The following is a 26614-nucleotide window of genomic DNA, read 5'->3' on the forward strand; positions in this document are numbered from 1 at the left end:
GCTAAATGATAAGCAGGAATCCTGGAGCCCATGTAGGTCAAACCCTCTGGATGAGCCCTTGCCCTTTATAAAAGCTTTATTTCTTTTGCCCCAGTGGAGTACAGCATCATGATGCTGCTTGAGGGTGCACAGCATCATGTCGAGAGTGTGAGCTTTGTGATAAACTGTGTTTTAAGTAGTGAGAAAAGAGACCAGAGCAACTAAAGACATGAAGAACACAAGCAAACAATGAGGGTTTGTTGATCTAAACAAATTGTATTTCAAAAACCATATGTATTTAGCAGAAATTATGGCTCACCATTCCATTTCTAACTGAAAATAATGAAAAGGAAACCTTCAGGAATTCCTATTTTCCTGGATATATCTGGAGAAACTGGCATCCAAGCCATACTAGAAGTGGGAGTTTTCTGCTGGGGTGTTTGAGTAGTGTTGACCACAGATGGGATTCCTTTTTCTTCTTCTTTATGTCTTTTATGTGTCCTAGAGGGAGAAAAGATGGAAACTCTTTCCTACACCCATGCAAATGCTGGCAAAATCAAGTCTTTCTCCCTAAGATGTATGCAGGGACACATTTCTCCCTGTACTGACCATATGTTAACTGTGACTAAGTTGAGGTTGTGCAATAGTTCCAGAGATAAGGGAAAACTTGGAGCTTGATCTCCATGGTTTCACCTTGCTGGAGGAGCTCTATATGAATTCCAGGTGTCTGTCTTCTGGGATGTTGTATCTAGCTTTGTGCTCCTCAAAGAGCTTGTTCAATTCCTTTAGGTATATCTCATGAACTCGATCCACCTCTTCCTCGGAAGGTTTGTGCTTCCTCTGCACTGGAATTGGTTTCCCAACTGGAAAACAAGCACAAGCATTAGGAGTAGACAGTGTCAGGTCCCTCTGAACACTTTCCATGTCTTAGCATAGAGTTGGGGTCCACCTCTCCAGGGTGGATGGATTGATACAACCAGTCATATCCTGGAGTTTGGGTAGTAGCAGAACCAGGAGGTAGGGAGATGGAGATTCAGATCCTGACTCTGCTGTTGGTCTTGAAGGTCACATCTGTCCTTGCCTCAGTTTCCCCGTCTGCAAAGCTGGTTAATGCCAAAGACCCTCTGTGTAGCTCTTTGAAGTAAAAGTACTGCATCCCAATGCAGTCCCTACAGCCTAACATCTCAGATGTGCTGCACATAAAGACAATGGGGTTGGGGTTTCCAAGCTGTTCCTATGTGGCCCTGGGAATCTGCATGGCAAATGGGGCAACTGAGGCACAGGAGAGCCCAAGACTGCTTAAAACACTAGAGACTGGGATGCTTCGACTTTGCTCAGATTAAAGCTTCTGTGAAACATTTGATTTTTATTAGGAACCAAGTGCCCATCTATCTTTATAAAATCATGCTTTTCTCAACGGTAAATCTAATTAATTTGATTCCTATCAATAGAAGAAGCTCTTTCCCATTTCCCAGAGCCACCAGCAGCTCACTAGGCACCTGCAAGGGACATGAAGCCCATGTGATGCCTCTGTTGCTCCGATCTCTTGCTCAAACTGTGTTTGTCAAGTGAGGGAGGGTTTCATCATTGTGTAAGGCTGCTCCTCCTCAGGTTAATGAAGAGCCCTTGTGATACTGCACAGCTCATAAACCCCTTGAGACAATCCAAACAGGTTGTAAAGCAATTAGAAGTAATTGCTGGCTGTCAAACCTCATCAGTGGGGTGAGATCTGACCTTTCCAAATGGCCTCTTTCATTAGACTAATTCACACAGCATCAGCCACTCTGATGGGTTTCAACAACTCCATGGGGCAAGGATGGAATTGTTGAAACCAGGCAGAAGTGCTCCAAAACCAGACTTGCTTTGAATTTGGTCTCTCATGAGCATGATCTCTGGTCAAAACATCTTGCCTTGCAAATAGGTTGGAGCTGAGCTGTGTCTGTATGGGACACTGAGCAAACCTGAGAACTGCTTAGGTGTTGCCCTACTTCTGCTTGTAAAATTGGCTTGGAAGTTTAAATCAATGCTATTGCAGTGGTTTTTATCACTGGGTTGTGCTGGGATTGAGATTGGCTGCATCCCACACAGATAATGGGATGGATGTGTGTGCTCTGGGGCTTTGCTTTGATGCATAGATGACCTGGGCTCTGTCCTAAGACCAAGCCAAAGTCCCAAACCAGTGTGACACATGAGCAGTTGGGGATGCTCCTTTGCCAGCGCATTTCTAACGCACCACAGCATGATGTTCCATGGCATCTCCAGCCAGGAGAATCACACAAGCCAGGGAATGTCCCTGGTCCCCACTTTGGGCAGGCTAAATGTAGCTGTATTGTGTTGGCCAAGGAAGGACTTACCCACGGTGTAGATGGGCCGGCGGTAGGGTACCAGCCCGAAGCTGTACTGGAAGATGCCTCGCGCATGGAAAAGAGGAAGCGAGACGCCCATGATCTTCTGGAGCCGGAGCTGGAGCTTCCGCAGCCAGGAGCCCTGGGGGTTTCTCACCTGGTTGAAGAGGTCATTCTCCCCAAAGGAAAAGACAGGGACCAGTGGGGTGCTGGGAGGAGTTGAACCCAATGTGAAGGCATGAAGATTAGCAAAGCCCACCCCAACACATCATCCCCCCTGTCCAAAAGAAGAGAGGAGTGAGGATGTCTCCAGTACCTAAAGAGTCCTAAAGAAACCTGGAGAGGGGCTTTGGGCAAGGGCCTGGAGGGACAGGCCAAGGGGAATGGCTTTAACCTGCCAGAGGGGAGATTGAGATGAGCTCTGAGGCAGAAGCTCTTCCCTGTGAGGGTGCTGAGGCGCTGGCACAGGGTGCCCAGAGAAGCTGTGGCTGCCCCATCCCTGGCAGTGTTCAAGGCCAGGTTGGACACAGGGGCTTGGAGCAACCTGCTCTAGCGGAAGGTGTCCCTGCCCGTGGCAGGGGGTTGGAGCTGGATGAACTTTAAGGTCCCTTCCAACACAAACCACTCTGTGGTTCTATGATTCTAAAACCAGCAGGAACACCCCATTAAGCAGCCACAGACCAAAGCATCCATCCCAAGGGCCCCTTCAGCCCATCCCCTGCATCACCCATGCTCAATGGCCAGGCGGACAAATCCCTTCCTGTTCTTCAGCAGCAAGGTGAAGGATCCCGGCCGGGCCTCCAGCGCCTCTTGTGCCCCACCGATGATGATGGCCAGCACGTTCCCACCCTCTGGGTTCTTCAGCACGTAGGATGCGCTCTCCTTGTCTGAGGGGACAAGGCCTGGGGGGCAGAGAGGAAGAAAACATCAATATCTGTAAAACCCACATGACTGGTTTGCTCTGTACCTTTTTCCCCATCATCCAGCTCCAAAGGGGTGCTAGACACTTGATTGCCAGAGTTTTCCTGCTCTTTGGCAATCTCATCCCAGTTGCCTTGAAAGATGCTGGATTCATAGAATCATAGAATCATAGAATGGTTTGGGTTGGAAAGGACCTTAAGATCATCCAGTTCCAACCCCTTGCCATTGGCAGGGACACCTCACACTAGACCATGTCACCCAAGACTCCAACTGTGTGAACATACAATTATCCCTTCGCTGTCTGGCCCTGAAGTGAGAAGCAGGTTAAAAATCAGGGAAAAAGTAAACTGAGAACTAACTGCTCACAAACTCCAGGGAAAATCTGTTCTGCTATGTTGTCAAATGAAACCAAGCCCAATCCTGGATCAGTCTAAAGTCAGTGGAACATTTGCTTTAGGTCAAAAGACACATGAATTTCAACAGATGCTGCTGGAGGGGGCTTGGAGCAACCTGCTCTGGTGGAAGGTGTCCCTGCCCATGGCAGGGGGTTGGAACTGGATGGGCTTTAAGGTCCTTTCCAACCCAAACCATTTCATGATTCTATGAATTTAAAGTGGAATTCAATGCAGAATTTGGTGCCTGGATGTTATTTCCTTGCAAAAGCTCAAATCTTTAGTTCAGAAATGACAAACAATAGTGGTTTGAAGCCCTTGTTTCAGGGGCAAATTAAAACCTCTTCGTCAAATGGATTCAATGGACCTGAAAATGAGCTCTGCACCCAGCTCCCACATTACAGTGATTAAACCTTCCCCTGCCTGGGCCAGAACTCTCCCATATCTCACTGTTATGATTCCTTGCTCTCCGTGTAAATATTTTTCCAACAGCAGGAGCCAGAGTTTATGTGGAAAACAGGGTGATGAAAGCCCCGGGGTATCTCAGACAGAGCTGGATGCCTGTGTTTAGTCTATTGAATCCCACACGCAGGATGAGCCCACTGAGCTGCAGAAGCAGCTGTTCCACAAGCCCACCAGTAAGAGGAGGAGGTCGTTGCTTGCTGGTCTCCACAAATCTCTCCACACTCCTTTTCCCCTTTCTCCATTTATTTTTTACCTGTTCCTTTTCATTTCTTCTTGCTCTCCTGCTACCTGGTTTTGCAACCGTGTGAGCTGCTATTTGCCTCCTCTCTTACAGACTTGCAGAATGGCTGAGATTGGAAGAAACCACTGAATGTTATCTAGTCCAACCTCAATCAGGGTCACTCAGAGCACATTGCTCAGGATTGTGTCCATAGAGCTCCTAAATAGCTTCAGGGAAGGAGACTCCACAACCTTTCTAGGCAACCTATTTGAGCCTATTTGGTGCAGGGCCTGGAGCACAAGTGTGATGAGGAACGGCTGAGGGACCTGGGAGGGTTTAGGCTGGAGAAGAGAAGGCTCAGGGGGGACCTTCTCGCTCTCTGCAACTGCCTGACAGGAGGATGGAGCCAGGAGGGGGCTGGTCTCTGCTCCCAAGGAACAAGGGATGGGACAAGAGGAAATGGCCTCAAGCTGCCCCAGGGCAGGTTTAGATGGAGCTGAGGAACAATTCCTTCCCCAGAGGGTGCTCAGGCATTGGAACAGGCTGCCCAGGGCAGGGCTGGAGTCACCGGCCCTGCAAGTGTTCACACCCCGTGTAGCCGAGGCCTCAGTGCCATGGGTTAGTGATGGCCTTGGCAGTGCTGGGGAATGATGATCCTAAAGGTCTTTTCTGACCTCATTGATTCTATGATTCTGTGATTCTATTCCAGTGCTCACTCACCCTCACAGTAAAGAAGTTCTTCCTCATGTTCAGGTGGACCTTTCTATGGTTTAGTTTATGCCTTTTGCCTCTTGTTAAGAGCAAAAATTAGAAGGTATGGCAGCAGTTTTCGATGCTGAACAAAATCTAAACACATATTTGTAATGAAATACAACAATTCATTCTAAGACCTTTTCGTCCCCTACTATGTTTTTCAAACCACAGACCAACAGCAGAGATTCAGGTGTCAGTGTTTTTCACTTCCCACAGTTTAAGCACCACTTTGCACATCACAAGTTAAGCAAATCAGACAAATCTAACTACAGGAGAGAGAAGCTCTGAGACATCCACAAGAAACTGATTCTCAGCCTATTCTTGGCACAAAGACTATTTAGTACCTTAAAAATCAACCACAATTCATAATTGCTGAAGATTGGACAGAGCTTGGAGCAACCTGCTCTAGTGGAAGGTGTCCCTGCCCATGGCAGGGGGCTGGAACCGGATCAGCTTTAAGGTCCCTTCCAACCCAAACCAATGTGGGATTCTATGATTTTAACACAAACAAGTGTTGCTTAGAATACAGAATTTTTCTGACAGTATATTTACCTTTTCAAATATACCAATAAATGCTGCACTAGGTTTTTAGTAGATGCAGTAAGATAGTATCTTCCCACATTCTTCACAATGGAATCCATAAGGTACAGGGAATGATTCGGCAACAGATGGGACAAACAGACTCTTGACTCCTCTTCACCTTATGTCTTCATCCTCTGCTCCCCCAAAAGCACCCACCCATTCCACCACTTGCCAGAGAGGTTGGCTCATGCTGCTGCCCCATTTACCTCCACTCATCAGGTATTCCCTGAAGAATGGGATGTGAAACCACATGGAAAGCATCATCAGGTGTGGGGTGATGCCCGGGAAGAGCGTGGAAAAGCCCGATGCCTCCGTGCAGAAATTGAGGAAGGCTCCTGTTGCCAGGACCCCGTGGGGGTGAAATCCCATCAGGTAGTTCTGCCTAGGGTCCAGCTCCGCCGTCTTCACCAGCTGCACACAGGGATGGAAGCAAAAACAGGCCATGAGTTAGTGCTGTTGCCTTATGGGGATGGAGCATCGGCTATGGAGAGCAGACAGGGGATTCTTGAAGGGGGGTCCATAGCATAGTTTTCATCCTGCTGTACAAGCAAGATGTGGATGGGCTGGAGAGGGTCCAGAGAAGGGCCACAAAGATGATCCAAGGGCTGGGCAGTGTGTGAGGAAAGGCTGAGAGAGCTGGGACTGTTCAGCTGGAGAAGGGAAGGCTCAAGGAGACCTGATCCTATGTGTCGGTAGCTAAAGAGTGGCTACAGAGAAGATGGAGACTCCCTTTTCACAGGGAGTCCCATGGGAAAGCCAAGGGGTGATGGGCACAAGTTACTCCTGGGGAGATTCCCACTGGACACAAGAGAGAAATTTTTCCCGATAAGAACAATCAGACACTGGAATAATCTCCCCAGGGAAGTGATGACTCCCCAGCGTTGGACACTGTTAAGATTGGGCTGCACGGAGTGCTGGGCATTTAGTCTAGGTCATGCTTTGTCTAGAAAGATTGGACCAGATGATCCTTGAGGTCCCTTCTACCTGGGATTCCATGATTCTATGATTCTATGATTGAATGTCTGCCCAAGGTTGCTGCAGTTTTACTGGGAGGAGGGAATGGGAAATACCCATGTCCAGTGTATAGGGGTGAACAGCATGGATTGCAGACACAGCCCTGAAGGACTGGCTAAGCAGCTATATGAAATGCTTGGCCAGTCTGCTGGTGGGTTTGAAGCCTGGAAGATCCTACATGGGAGAACAGGGACCCCAGACAAGGAGGGGGTGATTAAAGGGAGATAAGGGACAACCAGGATTTGGACTCTGTGGGCTACATTTGTTATGGACTTCCCAGAGGAGAGGGGCTGCTGTGACAAAGCCACCCTCCAGCTATGCCACTGAGAAGACCTTGCCATGCCAACATCAGCCAGCATATGTACAACCAAACACAAGCACTCAAAACTGAACACTGATGCCTTTGTACCCTTCCTGTGGGCGCTGAGGATGCTTACAGCACCAGGGAAGGATGAACCCTCCCAAGGTTAACCACCAGAGAGCCACCGTGAATTTCCATTCAACTCAACAGCCCCTGTGCCCAAGAAGAACCAAAGCCCTGTGCCTTTTACCATGTCACCCTTCCAAGCACCCCATTCCCATCCTGCTCGGGGAGCAGCTAATGGTGCATGTGTTTTCCTAGAAGCAGCCAGAACCACAGGTTAATCATGAGGGTGCATTTTACTTTCTTACATCATGGCTAATTTCCCTTCAGTCCTAAGGCTCTTGTTGACTGTACACATGTGCCCATTCAAGCGCCTGCTCCTAATGAGAGGAATGGGCAAACAAGAGTCCCACTGCTGCCCAGTGCAGAGGGACCTAAGCAGGAAGAGGGGCAGATGGCTGAGTTACTAAGTGCCTGGGGCCCCTGCCACCTTTTGCTCCTTTTTGAGTCATTTCAGCTTACATCAATGTTTCCTGCATCCATCTTCTGCTTCCAAACAGCCTTTCATCTCTGTGTGATTTATAGGCAGCGAGGTGAGATGCTTGGGTGTGTTGGAAACCATTAAATGACCAGCTCTATGTGTGCAGCGTGGTAAGAAGAAGGGGTGACAGCAGGTTCAGAGCCTGGTTGTAACCCAAGGTCATAGCACTCTCCTTGATAATGAAGAGTTGAACTCAGGGTACCCACTGAGCTGTGCAAACTGCTTCAATGAGAGTTCACCTGTGATAAGACAGCTCAAAAACCCTCCCTAGGAGACATCCCAGTGTGCTCTGGTTGATGTTTCTGCACGAGTTCTCCCCTCCAGTTGTGCTGACCGCATCTTAGTGACCAAGTTGAATTATTTACCTCTATTAGATTTATAAACTGGGCTTCTTCCAGGCATAAGGAAAGGAGGGGAGAGAAGGTCCCCATTTTGTCATAGTGTCTGCTCACATTTGGATGACATGGCCAGAACTTGTACAAGAGCTTGTACAAGACTGAGAAGGAAATCTGACCTATTTGAAGCTGTCCCTGCCCATTGCAGGGGGTTGGACTAGATGAGCTTTGAAGGTTCCCTTCAATCCAAACTATGCTATGAGTCTATGATCTGTGGCAGAGGAGACTTTGACAGAGTCTCTTATGCTGTAGGTCAAGCCCCTGGACTCTAAACCTGGAAAATCTCCCTCTGGAAACTGTTTAACACAGAAACTTAATCCTCCCACCTATATTGTTCCCAGTGTTTGTTCACTTCTTCCCTCTCTTCCTGCCAGAGGTCAACCTCTGCTCCCAAGCTGCTAGCAAAGTTAATACCTGATATCAGACAGCCCGGCTCTCCTGCTCTGAAGAGCTCAATGGGGCTGAGGTTGAGGTTCAGAGGGGTGGGAATCTCCTCCCTCCTGCCTTGGCTGGGTCGGCATCTCCTCACCCACTGGATGGCATTTGCTGCTTTAGGCTTTCTGGGTGAGTTGAACCTTTAATCATTGACAAAGGACTCAAGGGTCCAGCCAGGCTGGTCTGTGAGTAAACAAGTGGTTGATCCAAAGTTTCCTTGGTGAGACAAGGCCAGTTTCTCATCTCAGAGACGCCTGAGGGATGCCACATTAATGTGTACCTCTGCTCTGGAGCCAGGCTGAGAGAGCTGAGCTGCTTCAGCCAGGAGAAGAGAAGGCTCCTGAAGGGGAGACCTTAGAGCAGCTTCAGTGACTAAAGGGCCTACAAGAAATCTGGAGAGGGGCTTTGGACAAGGGCCTGTAGGGACAGGACAAGGGGAATGGCTTGAACCTGCCAGAGGGGAGATTGAGATGAGCTCTGAGGCAGAAGCTCTTCCCTGTGAGGGTGCTGAGGCGCTGGCACAGGGTGCCCAGAGAAGCTGTGGCTGCCCCATCCCTGGCAGTGTTCAAGGCCAGGTTGGACGCAGGGGCTTGGAGCAACCTGCTCTAGTGGAAGGTGTCCCTGCCCGTGCCAGTTTGGATGGGACTTCACCACCCTCATTCCCAGTTCTGGGTAATAATGGCAGCTCCAAAAAGCCCAAGTCCTCTCTTGCTCTTGTGCGATGCTGCTTTTGGCAGTCTTGTAGGATCTCCTTTATCCTTATTCTTACAGTAGGACACAGTCCTCTGGTGGACCTGACCTCGGCCATGGCCTCTCTTTACTTAAGGTCAGAGAAGAGAGGGTCAAGAGAAGGTCAGAGAAGAGAGGGTCAAGAGAAGGACAGAGAAGTTCTTCAGGAAAGAACAGAGACGTGGCTCTGAGCCATTTGGCCATGTCTTGCTTTTGCCCTAACGACCCCTCATCTCTCCTCCAGCCAACAGAAGGAAGCGAACATCAGCAGTGCTATTTAACATCATGGGCCATGACACAAAATCCCCAGTCACAAATAACACCATTCTTCTATGAAAAGAAGGAAAACATTCGTGGTAGGGCTGGGTTCACATGAGCTGGAGCTTTTCCCTCTTTGCAACATCTTGTACCTCTCCAGAACCACAATATACCCTCGAATAACCCCCATCATGGTTTATGCAGTTATGAGAATGAATGGGTTATGGGATGGAACCATCCCAAATCACAGCTCCTAGAGTTCAACTAGTTCTCCAATAACTCATTTTAGTTATGCTAACAAAGAAACCCAATGCAGCCTATCCCCAAGCACAATGACAGAGGTTGGGACTCTGCCTGTTGCTACAGATATTAAGGTCCAGCTGACACTTAGATAACCCCAAAGCTAGTGGAAAATGTCCTGTGGCTCTTCAGAGAGGGAAAACAGTGCAATGAAGGCCACAGGGACCTTCTCCATGCAGCAGGTGCTTTTCAAGCTGCACTGAATAGAGCTGGTAAGATGGTGTCTGCTGGGGTTGCTCTGAATGATGACAGCACCCAAAACCAGAATTTGTCCAAGACCTTAATTTTAGCTTCTTGCTACTAGATTTAACTCATAACTCAGGTTGTGTGATCTAAAGGTGAAATGTCTTGTCTAAGCCAAGCATCCAACCCCAACTTATAGCCAGCAAGAAGAATAATAGAATCATAGTATCACAGAATAGTTAGGGTTGGAAAGGAACCCCAAGATCATCTAGTTCCAAGCCCCTGCCATGGGCAGGGGTACCTCACATTAGACCATGTTGCCCAAGACTCAGTCCTTCTCTTCTCAAGGCCTTGAACACCACCAGGAATGAAGCATTTACCACTTCTCTGGTAAATTTTTTACCACCATTTACCACCATTTACTACCATTTACCACCATTTACCACCATTTACCACCACCCTGTGCCAGCGCCTCAGCACCCTCACAGTAAAGAACTTCTGCCTCAGATCTAATCTTAACTTCCCCTGTTTCAGTTTGAACCCATCACCCCTTGTCCTATCACTCCAGTCCCTGATGAAGGTCCCTCCCCAGCATCCTTGTAGCCCCCTTCAGACACTGGAAGCTGCTATGAGGTCTCCGCACAGCTTCTCTTCTCCAGGCTGAACAGCCCCAATGTTCTCAGCCTGTCTCCATACGGGAGCTGCTCCAGCCCCTGATCATCCTCGTGGCCTCCTCTGGACTTGCTCCAGCAGCTCCATGTCCTTCTGATGTTGGGAACACCAGAACTGCACACAGTGCTGCAAGTGGGGTCTCATGAGAGTAGAGTAGAGGGGCAGGATCCCCTCCTTCGACCTGCAAAGGATGGTGACTTCTGCTTGAGGACCACAGTAGAGATGGATCTTGCCAAGCTTATGCTTTTCCCATTTTACCCCTGTTCTCACCTTCTGCACAGCCATGGTGCTGCAAAGGTTAACAGAACACCTTGGCTGTCTGAGGGAGCCTGGTGACAGCAAGTCTAACAGTGGCAGGAGGAGATGGGAAGAAGCAGCAGTGAAGTTGTGCATTCTCACGGCCACAAGATGGAGAAATTTGTGTTTACTGTAATGCTGGGTGTATCCTTCATAGTAAAGATGTGCTGATAAATTATCATGAAGGAACCGTGCGAATGGACATAAGGGGGTTGGAACTGGATGAGCTTTAAGGTGCCTTCCAACCCAAACCAGCCTGGGATTCTATGAAACATAGAGGGGGATGAAGCAGAAATAACTTTCCCGGGCAATGCACTGGACTTCGTCTGGAATTCTCACTGCTTTCTTATCATTTCCCTTCTAAAACCACTCAAACTTATTCAGATCCTTCCTGACCTTCTAGCTCCCAAACCCCTAATTAAAAGACAGTCATCCTAAGGGGAATAACCCAAGCAGCAAAGTGATACTTGTGCAAGAGTGGTATCAGCAGAGGGTGCTCCTTACACGCACTGTGCTCAGAGCATGCACCATCCCATGTGCCAGACGCTGCAGCAATGTGCTAATTCACGCTGCACATATCCTTGGAAAACAGATGCTTATCCCAACATCTCTTTGATTCCATGACAGCAAACGTGGTCAGGGATCCCTTACAGGCAGCATTTAAAGCCACTTCCTAAAATATGATAGCAGACAGCTCTTCCTGCTTTCAATCACTGGTGCTTGGCCAGGCTGAGTTTGCTGCTGGGATCTGGAGCATTAGGAGGCACGTTTAATCTTCTCTGAATGACTGATTCTCCAGGGCTGAACAAACTCAATCTACACATAAAATACAGCCCAGGGAGGTGGGTGCCCACCCGGGTACATGTCCCCAGATCCCACTCCCCTTGTACCCCTGTGCTGGCTGGGGCTTTGGGAAGTGGGGTTGTTCAGCCTGGAGAAAAGAAGGTTCCTTAAGGGGAGACCTTAGAGCAGCTCCAGTGCCTAAAGGGGCTGCAGGAAACCTGGAGAGGGGCTTTGGCCAAGGGATGGAGGGACAGGCCAAGGGGAATGGCTTTAACCTGCCAGAGGGGAGATTGAGATGAGCTCTGAGGCAGAAGCTCTTCCCTGTGAGGGTGCTGAGGCGCTGGCACAGACTTTTCCCAGAGAAGCTGTGGCTGCCCCATCCCTGGCAATGTTCAAGGCCAGGTTGGACACAGGGGCTTGGAGCAACCTGCTCTAGTGGAAGGTGTCCCTGCCCGGGGCAGGGGTTGGGACTGGAGGAGCTTTAAGGATCATTCCAACACAAGCCAGGCTGGGATTCTAAGTGAGAGGTCCATGGGAGCATCCAGATGTGCATGTTCAGAGCAAAAGCTCAGCTTAGCTCACTGTGACAGCAACATATAGGATGGTTAAAGCAGTATTTAAAATGCTTAACTTCCACTCTGCTAGGCACAAACTAGCTTGTGCTCAATGGTGTTAAATGAAATGCTTTCCATGCAAGGAAGCAAACACATTTTGGGTTTTAGGTGGGAAAAAAGCTGGCAGATGGGGGATAGAGTATAAAACCAGGAATGCCCTGGGTATGTGGGGCAGGATTTACATGGGCTAACCAGGGAGTTTCTAGTGAAACGAGCAGGGAGCAGGGAGGTCTTCATGCTGCGTGGTTTGCCTGGGGAACTCCTTGCTGGAGTTCCTGGCTGGGGATGCCAAATGTTTTTCAATGCTATAGTAGCAAACACATTCAGAAAGGGCTGCTAAATCCTATATTCTGGTTTAGAAAGTGTGGAAGACTGAGAAAATACCTTTGGGAAATTGTATTATGTGATTGCTTGGTTATAATACTCTTTTCATTATAGTTTTGGTTTCTGCTGTCTTTTTGTGCAGCTTCCTCTGACTTCTCCCAGACCAGCCATGAGAAAGGCTCGAGAGAACCTTCCCAGCCTTCAAACCCAGTAGCCACACTCCCTCTACTGGTCTTACTGGTAAAGGTCTCACTGGTCTTACGGTCCTGCACCCAGGAAGGGAAGGGCAGACAGACACCACACTGTGGGGTTCAGGAGGGGTTTCCATGTCCTTTCAAATGGATGGGAGAAGAACTGTCACTGGGCTGAGCTGGCAGCCAAGGTTTAGCAGAGAGGTTGGTTGGACATTGCCCAAGCTGCAGCTTATGGCCACAAATAATTTACAGAGCATATATTGAATATCATCATTACAGCCACATAAATAGCTCATGGGATTCTAGCATCTTCTAAGGCAAGCTTTAGAATAATTTGTTAGGAACCTGTTTTGTGTTTGCTATTAGATGTCGTAAAATATAACCTGTCCTTTAAGGTAAAACACCCCACAAGGTTTCCTGGGATGTGTTCCTGTTCCTCCACATGGGATTATGATATACAGTTTGGGGGCTTTGCTTTGAAGCTTGCTTTAAGAAGCCTTTAGATCACAGAATCATAGAATCATGGAATCAACTAGGTTGGAAAAGACCTTCAAGATCATCAAGTCCAACCATTCCCCAGCACTGCCAAGGCCACCACTAACCCATGGCACTGAGGCCTCGGCTACACGGGGTGTGAACACTTGCAGGGCCGGTGACTCCAGCCCTGCCCTGGGCAGCCTGTTCCAATGCCTGAGCACCCTTTGGGGAAGGAATTGTTCCTCAGCTCCATCTAAACCTGCCCTGGGGCAGCTTGAGGCCGTTTCCTCTTGTCCCATCCCTTGTTCCTTGGGAGCAGAGACCAGCCCCCTCCTGGCTCCATCCTCCTGTCAGGCAGTTGCAGAGAGCGAGAAGGTCCCCCCTGAGCCTTCTCTTCTCCAGACTAAACCCTCCCAGGTCCCTCAGCCATTCCTCAAATCATATTTAAAGTTAAGCTCAGAGATTTACCATAAAATAACCCACTGCAGGTCCTCAGCATCACTTTCTGCCGTGCCTTTAAGCAAAGAAACTCGATAGCAGATAGTTAAAGGATTTGACCGTGAAAATGGTGGTCTACTTTTTTACTGGGTCTTGCAGTAGTCTGGGAGGTGGGAAGATGATAGAATCATAGAATCATAGAATGGTTTGGGTTGGAAAGGATGTTAAGATCCTCCAGTTCCAACCCCCTGCCATGGGCAGGGACACCTCACACTAGACCAGGTCACCCAAGACTCCATCCAACCTGGCCTTGAACACTACCAGGGATGGAGCATTCACCACTTCCTTGGGCACCCTGTGCCAGCGCCTCAGCACCCTCACAGGGAAGAGCTTCTTCCTTAGGTCCAACCTGAATTTCCCCTGTTTCAGTTTGAACCCATCACCCCTTGTCCTATCACTCCAGTCCCTGATGCATAGTCCCTCTCCAGCATCCTTGTAACCCCCTTCAGACACTGGATAGAAAATGATGGATAGATGATCCTTCAACACTGACCTCCCTGCATCCCATGCCACAAGTCCTGGCCCCAAACTGCCTCCAAACACCAGGGACAAAGTTGGTCCTTATGGAATCAGAGCTTATGGAATCAGTGGCACTTACCGTGAGGGGGAAATAGTCCCTCATGTACCTCCAGACGACGCTGTTACGGATGGCATGGATCCGCCTCCCACCGTTGCTGGGTTTATCCCTGTCTTTGAACCACCACACGGCATAGAGGACACAGAGCAGCCAAAAACGGGTGAAGAGGAGGGCGATGAAGGCAGCTACACAGCACTGTGCTGAGAGACAAGGCAGTAGTGAGGTGGCAGTTGGGTTAGGTGGACTTCGGGAGAAGAATGATCATAGAATCACAGAATGGTTTTGGTTGAAAAGACCGTAAGATCATTCAGTTCCAACCCCCTGCCACGGGCAGGGACACCTTCCACTAGAGCAGGTTGCTCCAAGCCCCTGTGTCCAACCTGGCCTTGAACACTGCCAGGGATGGGGCAGCCACAGCTTCTCTGGGAAAAGTCTGTGCCAGCGCCTCAGCACCCTCACAGGGAAGAGCTTCTGCCTTAGATCCAACCTAAATCTCCCCTGTTTCAGTTTGAACCCATCACCACTTGTCCTGTTGCTACAGTCCCTGATGAAGAGTCCCTCTCCAATGATGTACTTGGAGGGACTCTGTTTAGCCCTGGAATGGAGCCCATCATTGGGCTTGCTGCTGAATCACTTGATCAGTGTGAAGTCACCTTTGATGCAGAGATGGTTTCCTTCCTATCTGTACCCTCGAAAGGAACAAAGCACCACCCTTGCAGCAACCACCTATTTCTCAAAGCCCAGCATGTCCCCCTTTCCCCACAAGAACCTCCCTTGTCCTTGTGGATCTGAGCTCTCTCCCTTTGCTGTCTGGCTTTTTTCTGGACTCAGTTTGATCTCTGCAATGACAATGTCCCTGTTTTACCCCAAACTTCCTCTTAATACTCTCTGATGACACCCAGCATCTTGCAGTGGCAGCAGAACAGGGCACTGTGCCCTCACAGTCCCCAACAGCTTTATCCTGAGCTAATGAGTCACCATTTTAATTGTCCTTGATTTTTAAGGTTTTATCTGCCCATATATAAGATTTTACTCTTTATTGAGTTATTTCTTATTGATTTTGGACCTTTTCCTCCACTTCTTGGGTTTACTCTCAGTTCTAATCCTAGCCTCTAGAGGATTTTCAGCCCTTTCAGTTCTGTGTCATCACTGATTTTAGAAGAATGCTTTATTTCATTCGTTAAGACATTAACGACTTGGGACCTTCCCAAGTCATTAAAGACTTCTCTGAGCTGCTTCCAGTCAGTGCTCAGCTTTTCCCTCTACCTTCCATTTCCTTCAAGCCCTGTTTTGGCATGGGAAGAAGAGAAGCAAAGTGTGTGCAAACAGGAATCTCTTGGTGCATCAAATCCCACCCAAGTCTGCAGTGACTGGGCAGTGCTGCTGGCCACCCAGTGCCTACCTGGTAAAGTGAATGACCTAAAAAGAGCATGGGAAGAGCGGTGTCCTCTCCATCTGCTCCTCTGGAAACCTTGGTGCTGTTTGGAAAGAGGGAAACTGAGCTAAAATACCTCATTCATCCAAGCCCTTTGCCTTCCCCAGCTCATGGGTTACATTATGTGTGCTGTGTTATATATAATGTTCTTCTCTGAGTCTTCATCACAGATCCAGCATCCGGGGCTGAAGAACATGAGGATGCACATGCCTTGTTCAGCTTCGGCTTTACCTGTGAGGCAGATGTAGATGCATCCATGCCCTTATCTGAGACACGGTTTCATTTTTGGGAGCAACCTGGCACTTGCCCTCTCCAGCTCATCTCAGCTAAGGCCTATGAGGGAAAAGGTGTATGATGCTCTCATGTAAGAACTCCTTGTACCTCATGTTTACTTAAGGATAAATTAATAGGTCTGGTTTGTAGTCTTGGTTTTGGTGATAAGTCCCCCTGATCCCAGAGCTTTGCATGTAAAAGTAAATCCCTGCCCCTTTCTAAAACCCAGGCATGATCATATCATAGAATCCCAGACCAGTTTGTGTTGGAAGGGAGCTTAAAGCTCATCCAGTTCAAACCCTGCCACGGGCAGGGACACCTTCCACTAGAGCAGGTTGCTCCAAGCCCCTGTGTCCAACCTGGCCTTGAACACTGCCAGGGATGGGGCAGCCACAGCTTCTCTGGGAAAAGTCTGTGCCAGCGCCTCAGCACCCTCACAGGGAAGAGCTTCTGCCTCAGAGCTCATCTCAATCTCCCCTCTGGCAGGTTCAAGCCATTCCCCTTGGCCTGTCCCTACAGGCCCTTGGCCAAAGCCCCTCTCCAGGTTTCTTGTAGCCCCTTTAGCCACTGGAGCTGCTCTAAGGTCTTCCCAAAACCTTAAATCTCCTTAAAGCCGAAATGGGACCTGATGTCCTCATGTAGGTAGAGACACTGTGCCTGGGTCAGCACTAATACAGTGCATGGGGAATCAGTGCAACAGAGCAACAGGTCAAACCCACAATGCACCCTCTAGGTCAGAACAAACCACTGCTTGTACCTGGTGCCACTCCTTTCAAATTCCATGGACACCATCTTTATAACTCTTGAGGAAAACAGCCGAGAGCATGAAACCAAGCTCCAGGGTCCACGCAACACATGAACTCTGCTTGAGGAACAATGCAGTGGTTGCAGATTCATTGCACATGGGAGCCAGGTCATCAGGTCTGTTGCAGAAGTGGGCAATACCCAATTCCCTCTTTATCGTACCGTGCAAAGCTCAAAGAGTGCTCTGCAGAATGAAGCACTTATCACCCAAGTGAGGCTTTATCTTGCAATTATAGAGTTATTAATTTCTCTCTCTACTCGTTTGCAATTCAACTTTTGTCTTATTTCAGCGCAGAATTTGCACACAGAGACCTCTCAATATTCGCTTTATTTTGCTTTCTATGCTTATAAAATACTACAAGGATGATGGAGAGAGGCTTTTCATTAGGGACTGTAGTGATAGGACAAGGGGTGATGGGTTCAAACTGAAACAGGGGAAGTTCAGGTTGGATCTAAGGCAGAAGCTCTTCCCTGTGAGGGTGCTGAGGCGCTGGCACAGACTTTTCCCAGAGAAGCTGTGGCTGCCCCATCCCTGGCAGTGTTCAAGGCCAGGTTGGACACAGGGGCTTGGAGCAACCTGCTCTAGTGGAAGGTGTCCCTGCCCGTGGCAGGGGGTTGGAACTGGATGAGCTTTAAGGTCTCTTCCAACCCAAACCAGTCTGGGATTCTATGGTTCTACGCCTTCTTCCCTTGTAGGGAACCCCAAGAGGTAAACGAGGAATGAGGAGAGTTTCTTGCCTGTGCCTCCCTGCCTGGGGACCATTCAGAGCTCCCTGGATGAGAGCCACATTTCCTCAGCATCTGCTTTCCTGCAAGCAACTTGTCATTTTCTGGGCTGGCTGCCAGGCAAACACTTTAAGGGATATCTTGAGCATGGCATTAGGCTCCTGGCCAGGGAACCTCAGCAGACATTTCCCTGCTGGGGGCAAAGCCCAGCCTGTGCGACCACAAAGGGCTGCTGGATCTCGGAAATGACACTGGAAGAGATGGCAACCTGTGTCAAGATGGGGATGAGGGAAATCTGCAAGTCATTCATTCATTAGAAACCCATCTTTGAAGCCCATCAGCTGCCAGGGCTTTGCAGAGCTAGACAAGGTCTCCAGCTTAGTATCATAGAATGGTTTGGGTTGGAAGGGACCTTAAAGATCACCCAGTTCCAACCTCAGTTTGGTCATGGGATCAAGTTTTCTGGTGAGGATCAGGACATCAGGCACACAAATGGCAGTGAGATGTGATTATAACACTGCCTCACTGCCTTTACAGTATTCTTTAGGGGAAAGGAAGGAAGAATAACCTTTAGAATTCAGCCATAGCAGCAGTATAATGTCTACCTTCCACTTTTCTGCTCCCATAATCATAGAATTATAGAATCATAGAATGGTTTGGGTTGGAAAGGACCTTAAGATCATCTAGTTCCATCTCCAACCCCCTGCCATGGGAAGTGTTCAAGGCCAGGTTGGACACAGGGGCTTGGAGCAACCTGCTCTAGTGGAAGATGTCCCTGCCCGTGGCAGGGGGTTGGAGCTGGGTGATCTTTAAGGTCCCTTCAACGCAAAGTAGTTTGGGATTCCGTGATCCTATATATATGCCACGAGCTCCAAGTGAGCCACAGGCTACAAGGCTCATGGAGGACTTCCCTGACCAAATCCAAGCAGGGATCGTGTCCCATACAAGTGCTGCTGGGCCCAGCATTGCTGCTAACGCAGCATTTGCTCATTCATCCTGAAACAGGGAAAACAGCAGCCTATGGAAACAGCTTTTTTGGCATCGCAGCAGCCCCAGAGTGAATCAGATTCTTATTGCAGTTGTCAGGAGGGTTTCCAAGATGCACATTGCTGAGGTCCCCAGCTCCAGCCCTGACAGTGACAGCCCGCTCAGCCAGGCTGTCCCAAGCTATGGACTATGCGCAGCTCTCAAGGGGGCCTGAGACTCACGCTGGCACCATGTGCCCTTTGAGCCAACCCTGCTGACTGAAAGGGTTCAAAGGCTGGGTGCTGTACACTGCATCTGCAGAGGCGACATGCACAGGTCTGCTGCCCCTGCACTGGGTTTGTTTGCATGGGTCCAGCCCTACACTAATGCTTCTGCATGGTGTGTCTGGATGGATGCTCTTTCCCAAGTCTGTAGAGACCAGGAATGAGAGGTAGTGGGAATCAGTGCAGGAGGTTTGGGCAACCCCTGCTGATTTCAGTGCCCTGCAGAATCACAGAATCACATAATGGTTTGGGTTGAAGGGACCTTAAAGCTCATCCAGCTCCAACCCCCTGCCACAGGCAGGGACACCTTCCACTAGAGCAGGTTGCTCCAAGCCCCTGTGTCCAACCTGGCCTTGAACACTGCCAGGGATGGGGCAGCCACAGCTTCTCTGGGAAAAGTCTGTGCCAGCGCCTCAGCACCCTCACAGGAAAGAGCTTCTGCCTCAGAGCTCATCTCAATCTCCCCTCTGGCAGGTTAAAGCAATTCCCCTTGGCCTGTCCCTACAGGCCCTTGTCCAAAGCCCCTCTCCAGGTTCCTTAAAGCTCTTTTCGGCACTGGAAGCCTGGAAGGTGCCAGAAGCCTGGCTCCACTGCATTAGGAGGGGGCACTGGTCAGTACTGGCATCCCGCAGTGGGAAGGCAATGAGGCCCCCACTCAATGCTCTGCATCCCATCCTTGCACCTTGCACTCTCCTCCCATCAGCTGCCAGCATCTAAAGCAAATGTCTCCTTTAGTCTCCCTGCTCTTTCCTAGGAGCATCCTCAAGGAAAACCAGCAGCAGGGACAATGCCTGTTGCCTGTTGTGAGCTGCTGCACCAGGGTCAAGCTGCTCCATTCATCCAGCACCCTGTGGATAATGAATGAGTCCCTTGCTCTGGGCTTGGCTTCTCAGGGGCTGCATTAGCACAACCATAGCAACAGCAGCCTGCAAGCAGTGCCGCTGGGATCCCCAGCCAAAGGGCTGTGTAGAGCTCTGCCTTCAATTAAATGTGTGTTTTCGGGAGCCTTTTTCTAACAGCAGATGCCAGAAGCCTGTCTCAGGATAAAGGTGAAGCCAGAGGCCAAATCCTGCCCATGGAAGGTCTGAACTCTGTGCCTGAGGGTTATAACATGGGGGTTTGGCAGCTCATGGCATGACATTAAAGGTATCCCGTAGGATCAAGCTTTTACTGTTGTTAAACTGGAAGCTTTTGGGTGGAAAGCTCCAGGCTTAAAGAAACTTAGTGAAATGGATCAAAGCAGCTGGAATCGCTCAGTAAGGTTCGGTTATCACATCTCTAATGCCTTTCTTACAGCATTTCTTCACTGCTTTGGTTTCAGTATCACAAAAAACTCACCCAAAATCAAAGTAAAACTGTTCCAGGGATAGACAGTAATGTCTGGAAGTGCAGCCATGGAGGAGCTGTGGGTTTGGGTCTCATCTTCATTCAGAGCAAGCTGCATTTCCCTGCAGAAGGCATAGCCTGTGTTTCAAACAGCTTTGTGTTACCTTCTGATTCCTCCCTCCTGATCGTTTTCAGGCTTTCTGCTGGCTCCAAAAGTCATTTCCATCACTGAAAACTCAAGTGCCAGCTTGTTCCTAACACCAAGAAGGGAAAAACCTAAAGTACAAGTTGTCTTGCTGGAAAACACTGTTAAAGCTCTGTAAGCCCCAGCTGTATCCATGCTGGTAATGGGGATGTGTTGCTGCATCCCTTGTTAACACTGCAGCCACATCTCTACTACATCCCATCCAGCACCATGGAAGGAGATCTGGGTGCAGGGGCAGAGAGGGAGCTCCAGAGCACCCCAAAATGTGCCAGTCTGGTGAGTTGGAACCACAGCTGCGTGGCTGTGGCCAGATCTCACCTGCACTGTTAGTAACACCCATGTCTCTTACTGCAAGGTGGTCTCTGGTGGGCAGGGGAAGGTTGATCATCTCCAATTCTGCGCTAGAAGAGCCCCAGGGTTTATAATGCAGGTTCAGGATGGCACCAAGTGCCCTGCTCTGTGTCATGCCATAACTGTGTTTTGGGGCAGCTCAGCTGGTTGTATCACTGCTGCAACACTGGGATTTCCTCTCCATCTAGAAAGGGACGTTTTCTGCCTTGTCCCAGAGCAGCCCAAGGGGACACACAGGTTACACCTCTCCAAAGCAATTTGGCAGAGCCATTGGAAGTTGTTCCCTGTGAGGGTGCTGAGGCGCTGGCACAGGGTGCCCAGAGAAGCTGTGGCTGCCCCATCCCTGGCAGTGTTCAAGGCCAGGTTGGACACAGGGGCTTGGAGCAACCTGCTCTAGCGGAAGGTGTCCCTGCCCGTGGCAGGGGGTTGGACCTGCATGAGCTTTAAGGTCCCTTCAACCCAAACCAGTCTGGGATTGTGTCTTGCTGACCCAGTGGGTGAACAGCACTGCTCAGTCATGTCCGTGTTGTTAATTCTCTTCCAATCAGGACAACACCATCCATCCTGGGTACCAGCAGTGGTCCCCAGCCTCTGCCATTGCCCAAACTGTGCCAACATAGAATCATAGAATCATATGTAGTTTGGAAGAGCATTACTTAGCATGGGTGAAACCTATGTCAAGAAGCATTCAAACACCTACACCATTAAGACCAGCATGGCCCAGTGCTCCAGTCCATCAGATACTGGTGCAGAGGTGACCATTGAGCCCCAGGTCTGTAGCAGAGTTTGGATGGAGCCATCTAAGAAACTTAACTCTGAAGCAGAGCCTATGCTTTCTTTGCAGGTATTGTTTTGGACCCATGCATAGACAAAGATCTGCTGCCTCTAAGTATTGGGATAGTCAACTACTATCCTGCCACAGTAAAGCAGAAGCTTCACACAGATCCCATCTGAGATTAAGCATTTACATGACAATGGGAAACTCTGGGATGTCACCTTCCAGCTCCTGATGGGCTGTAAATGGCCCCAGACTGTTTGCACTCTGATAACCTACCTCTGGGTCTCCCACCTCCTTATTTCCCAGTGCATCCTATCCAAAACCGCCTGTCTCTCTATTAGCATCTAATACCCTCCACACAGCAGTTTGTCTGGGTTCCAGTTTTCCCTTTTTGGGGTGTGCAGGGACATGTGTGTAAAGCAGAGTATCTGTTCCCAGGGTTGAAAGCAGAGTGCTCCATGCTCCTCCTATTGTCCCACCTTCAAGCATGGCAGTGCCATTACTGAGGACTGACCCTGAGCAGGGCAGCATCTTAGACCAGGAAAACTGAACTTAAAGAGCAGGAGAAGCTGCAGCTACATGGATATAGCTGCTGTGTAAGACCCATAGGTGTTCCCATGTGCCATACGCTTCTCTAGTTCCACCATGCTCAGAAACAACAAAACAACCCAGAAAAGGGGGGAAAAAAGAACTACTTCAAGTGAAAACAAGCCTCCCACCCTGCTCTTCATACAGTGAGACAGAGACGTGCAAGTGCAGTGTCTGTTGCTTGTCCTAACATGGCCTGGGATTCACTTCAGGCTCCCAGAAGACGCTTTAATGCCGCTTTCCTCCCATCCCAGACCTTTGCACCCATGTCTACCTGGGGCCAGGGAGAGAAGAGATTAAGGTAAAAGCTATTGTGGCTCCTCAAAGGAGTAGAAGGAGATTTCTCTTACCTAGAGCTAGGAAGCTGAAGACCCATTGAACCACTGATGCTGTCTGAAGCCTCCTCTGCAGTGGCACAGAAAGAGGAGCAAACTCAATCTTCATCTTGGGCTCTGCACCCGCGTCTCAGGAGAAGAAAACTCCACAGTTGGTGAATGCAAAGTGCAAAGTCAATATTTACCCAGCATTACAGGAGAGGGGATTGGGCAATGTACAGTGCTGGTGGTGGCGGCTGCCCGCAGCCACCCTCCTGTATGGGGAGGAGAAAGACGCTGCCAGGAGGCGTAACCAGCTTTATGCCTATGTGACTCACCATGTGGTTAGATGGTGAGGGGTTCCTGCTTTTACCAACCAAACCTGGGAAATAAACTCCTTTCAGGACCCAATTTTGCTTTCAAATGTCCGAATTCTGCACTATTTGGATGTTCACAGAGAGGATGAGGCATTTGGAGCAAGTCCAGAGGAGGCCACGAGGATGATCAGGGGCTGGAGCAGCTCCCGTATGGAGACAGGCTGAGAACATTGGGGCTGTTCAGCCTGGAGAAGAGAAGCTGCATGGAGACCTCAGAGCAGCTTCCAGTGTCTGAAGGGGGCTCCAAGGATGCTGGAGAGGGACCTTCATCAGGGACTGGAGTGATAGGACAAGGGGTGATGGGTTCAAACTGAAACAGGGGAAGTTCAGGTTAGATCTAAGGCAGAAGCTCTTCCCTGTGAGGGTGCTGAGGCGCTGGCACAGGGTGCCCAGAGAAGCTGTGGCTGCCCCATCCCTGGCAGTGTTCAAGGCCAGGTTGGACACAGGGGCTTGGAGCAACCTGCTCTATGGAGGGTGTCCCTGCCCATGGCAGGAGGTTGGAGCTGGATGAGCTTTAAGGTCCCTTCAACCCAAACCACTGTGTGATTCTATGATCTGTGCGTGTCAGTCAGGCTTTATTTTCTCCGTTCCCTTACAAACCACCCTGTGCATGGCATGAAGGGACAAGCACGGGCAGTTCAAGTGTATTTGCAAGTGATATGGGGTGGATGGATTTCAATCTCTGCCAAGGAGGTGGGGAAACAACACAAGGGGGTTTCACTGAGGATGGGGATACATGAGCAACCTCATGCCTCTGACACGACACGGATGGATGGATGGATGCATGGATGGATGGGGCGGACAAGTGTCCATGTGCATCCTTGCACACATTTATATGGCATATGCAGAAGGGAATACTACCTCCCTTTTGCATTCCTGCCTCTAACCATGGTCTGAGCCGCTGTTGAGGCACATACAAAGAGCTGCGATTTACTGAATGGAAAAGCTATAATCCAGAAATCTAGAGGGAAATTCCTCATGGAACAGAGAAGCTGCTCAGGTAAACACAGAAACCATCTTGTGCGAGGCCTGAGGAAACCAAAGGTCTGCTGGTAACCAGGATACAGCAGAACGCTGCTAACAGGCTGAACTGAACTATAAGCCAGCCCACTGCTAGAGCACCGTCACGAATACAAAGGCGTCACTCACTGGTCCAAGGGGCATTTCAAATTCCCCACCTCCCCACCACCAGGAATTACAGAACAAAACGGAACACAACCCTTGGCAAAAGCAAAGCAGAGGTGTTAGGTGAGAAATAACCTCTTCTTTTTGTCAGGCTATGAGGAATTTACACTGGCTAGACTCCATTTCTGGAGTCTCTATAAACAACGGGGCTCTGGTGAAACCCCAAAGGCTCTCCTCTAAAAGGCACTGGTTGCTTTAAGTGAGCTGAAAGTGGCTTAGGTTTTGCTTGAATCTCTCCCCATCCTTTGTCTTCCGCTGCAAATGTCAGGACCCCTCTGCTCTGAAAGCAAAGAGGCTTTTAACTCTTTCAGCTCTGATGCTTGGAAATGAGATGTTTCCTATGAGAAACCACCAGCAATGCTGTGGGGAGATATGGAGGACCAGAGCTCCTGGTCTTCCTGAGCTGTGCAACCCTCAATACAGTCATAGAACCATAGAATCAATGAATGGTTTGGGTTGGAAAGGACCTTAAGATCATCTAGCTCCAACCCTCTGCCATGGGCAGGGACACCTCACTCTAAACTATGGCAGGGGGGTTCATGGTGTGTCCAAGGAGGGGAAATGTGGGGACATCCCTGGTCCAGATCTGATGCTTCAAGGTGTTTTCCATCCTAAAGTCCTGGTTGGTACCCAGCCATGCCAGGGAACTCTTCTGGCTTTAGCTAGTGTAAATGGTCCTACCTGAACTCTGGGAGCTCTGGCCCAGTTTAGCACCTCAGACTACAGCCAGGCCTCAGATGGACACTCATTTCTCTGCAGGGACCCATCTCTGAAGGTCTCACCTTGCTCTTTGCCAGTCACATTGTCCTGCTTTGCTCCTTCCCTCTTGCTTTCTCCTCCTGTCACTGTCCACATTGTGGCAAGGGAACTGCAGATGTGGGTGATTGATAGAATCATAGAATCGTAAGGGTTGGAAAGGACCTTAAGATCATCTAGTTCCAACCCCCCTGCCATGGGCAGGGACACCTTGCCCTAAACCACGTGGCTCAAGGCTCTGTCCAACCTGGCCTTGAACACCGCCAGGGATGGAGCATCCACAACCTCCCTGGGCAACCCATTCCAGTGCTTCACCACCCTCACTGTAAAGAACTTCTTCCTTATATCTAACCTAAACTTCCTCTGTTTAAGTTTGAACCCATTACCCCTTGTCCTACCACTACAGTCCCTAAGGAAGAGTCCCTCCCCAGCATCCTTGTAGACCCCCTTCAGATACTGGAAGGCTGCTATGAGGTCACCACGCAGCTTCTCTTCTCCAGGCTGAACAGCCCCAACTATCTCAGCCTGTCTCCATACGGGAGGTGCTCCAGCCCTCTTACCATCCTCGTGGCCCTCCTCTGGACTCACTCCAACAGCTCCATGTCCTTTTTATGTTGAGGACACCAGAACTGTACGCAGTACTCCAAGTGGGGTCTCACAAGAGCAGAGTAGAGGGGCAGGATCACCTCCTTCGACCTGCTGGTCACGCTTCTTTTGATGCAGCCCAGGATGCGGTTGGGTTTCTGGGCTGCAAGCGCACACTGCCGGCTCATGTTAAGCTTCTCGTCAACCAACACCCCCAAGTCCTTTTCTGCAGGGCTGCTCTGAATCTCTCCTCCGCCCAGCCTGTAGCAGTGCCTGGGGTTGCCCCGACCCAGATGTAGGACCTTGCACTTGGCTTGGTTAAACTTCATAAGGTTGGCATCGGCCCACCTCACGAGCGTGTCAAGGTCCCTCTGGATGGCATCCCTTCCCTCCAGCGTATCAACCGAACCACACAGCTTGGTGTCATCGGCAAACTTGCTGAGGGCGCACTCAATCCCACTGTCCATGTCACCGACAAAGATGTTGAACAGGACCAGTCCCAACACCGATCCCTGAGGGACACCACTCGTTACAGGTTTCCAACTGGACATCAAGCCATTTACCACAACTCTGATAGTTAAAAAAGGCGCATCAGTCAGCTCTGGCACTGATTTGCAGGTAGGTCCTGATCTCATCATCATCAACCCCATCTTTACTAAAGGGTGTTGCTACTGTTGGAACATCCTTCACAACTCAGTAATCATGGGATCATCTTAGAGGATTGTAAGGCAATAGAACCAAACCCCAAAAACAACCTCATGATGGAACTAGGCTGGTATAAAACCCATCAGGGCCAAATAGGAAGGAGTTTAGCTTTACAGTGACTTCACATGGGTCTGGGCTGGAAATGAGGAGGTGAAGAGTCATCCTGCTGTGTGTGTGGGGATCACCACAGTTTGCAGTGTCCTTCTAGAAAGGAGCCATGCGATGGTATAACCTTACACCACCTCTGTCCTTGTAATATCCCAATCCCCTTTTTCCCTGATCTGAGGGACGTGATTATATGGGAGGAGAAGGGTTTCTACTGGGAAGTGAGAAGATACAGATTTATTCCCAGGCTTTCTGTGTAACTGTCAGCAAGTCCCTGTCTGGACATGGGTGACGATTTGCTATTTGAGAGCAATGATAACAGTGGAGAAAACCTCACTTAGATGAACCTCTCCATGGCAGGACCTACCCACCAAAAGGTCCATCTGACTTCTCCTGCAGTCATATGTTTCTCTGGCCACTCACATTTTCCTTCTCTTGTTCTCTTTGCTGACTTGGGTTTCAGTTGTGGATAGGGCAAGGGTGGATGGTCCCCATGGCAGCATCAGAAACAGATCAGAGAATCCTAGAATCCCAGGTTG

At 49.6% G+C, this 26614-nt stretch overlaps 1 protein-coding gene across 3 annotated transcripts; it reads right to left on the reverse strand.

Annotated features, from left to right (window-relative positions):
* Window positions 1-235: 235 nt before the first annotated feature.
* MOGAT2 (monoacylglycerol O-acyltransferase 2) lies at window positions 236-22492 on the reverse strand. Of its 3 annotated transcripts, none has more exons than XM_030476543.1 (7): window positions 22399-22492; window positions 14334-14512; window positions 5864-6068; window positions 3052-3226; window positions 2334-2533; window positions 673-842; window positions 236-480 (listed from the first exon to the last, which is right to left on the reverse strand). In XM_030476543.1, exons 1-6 carry the CDS (start codon window positions 22490-22492, stop codon window positions 688-690), a joined length of 1008 nt encoding a protein of 335 aa, XP_030332403.1. In that variant the 3' UTR covers window positions 236-480; window positions 673-687. The 3 variants fall into 3 exon arrangements, 2 of the variants coding, with proteins under 2 accessions (XP_030332403.1, XP_030332402.1); XR_003990083.1 differs by having other exon boundaries at window positions 240-480; window positions 589-842; XM_030476542.1 differs by having other exon boundaries at window positions 236-842.
* Window positions 22493-26614: the final 4122 nt, after the last annotated feature.

This window comes from Strigops habroptila, chromosome 2 (assembly GCF_004027225.2).
Source record: "Strigops habroptila isolate Jane chromosome 2, bStrHab1.2.pri, whole genome shotgun sequence".
In the NCBI taxonomy this organism is placed as follows: domain Eukaryota; kingdom Metazoa; phylum Chordata; class Aves; order Psittaciformes; family Psittacidae; genus Strigops; species Strigops habroptila.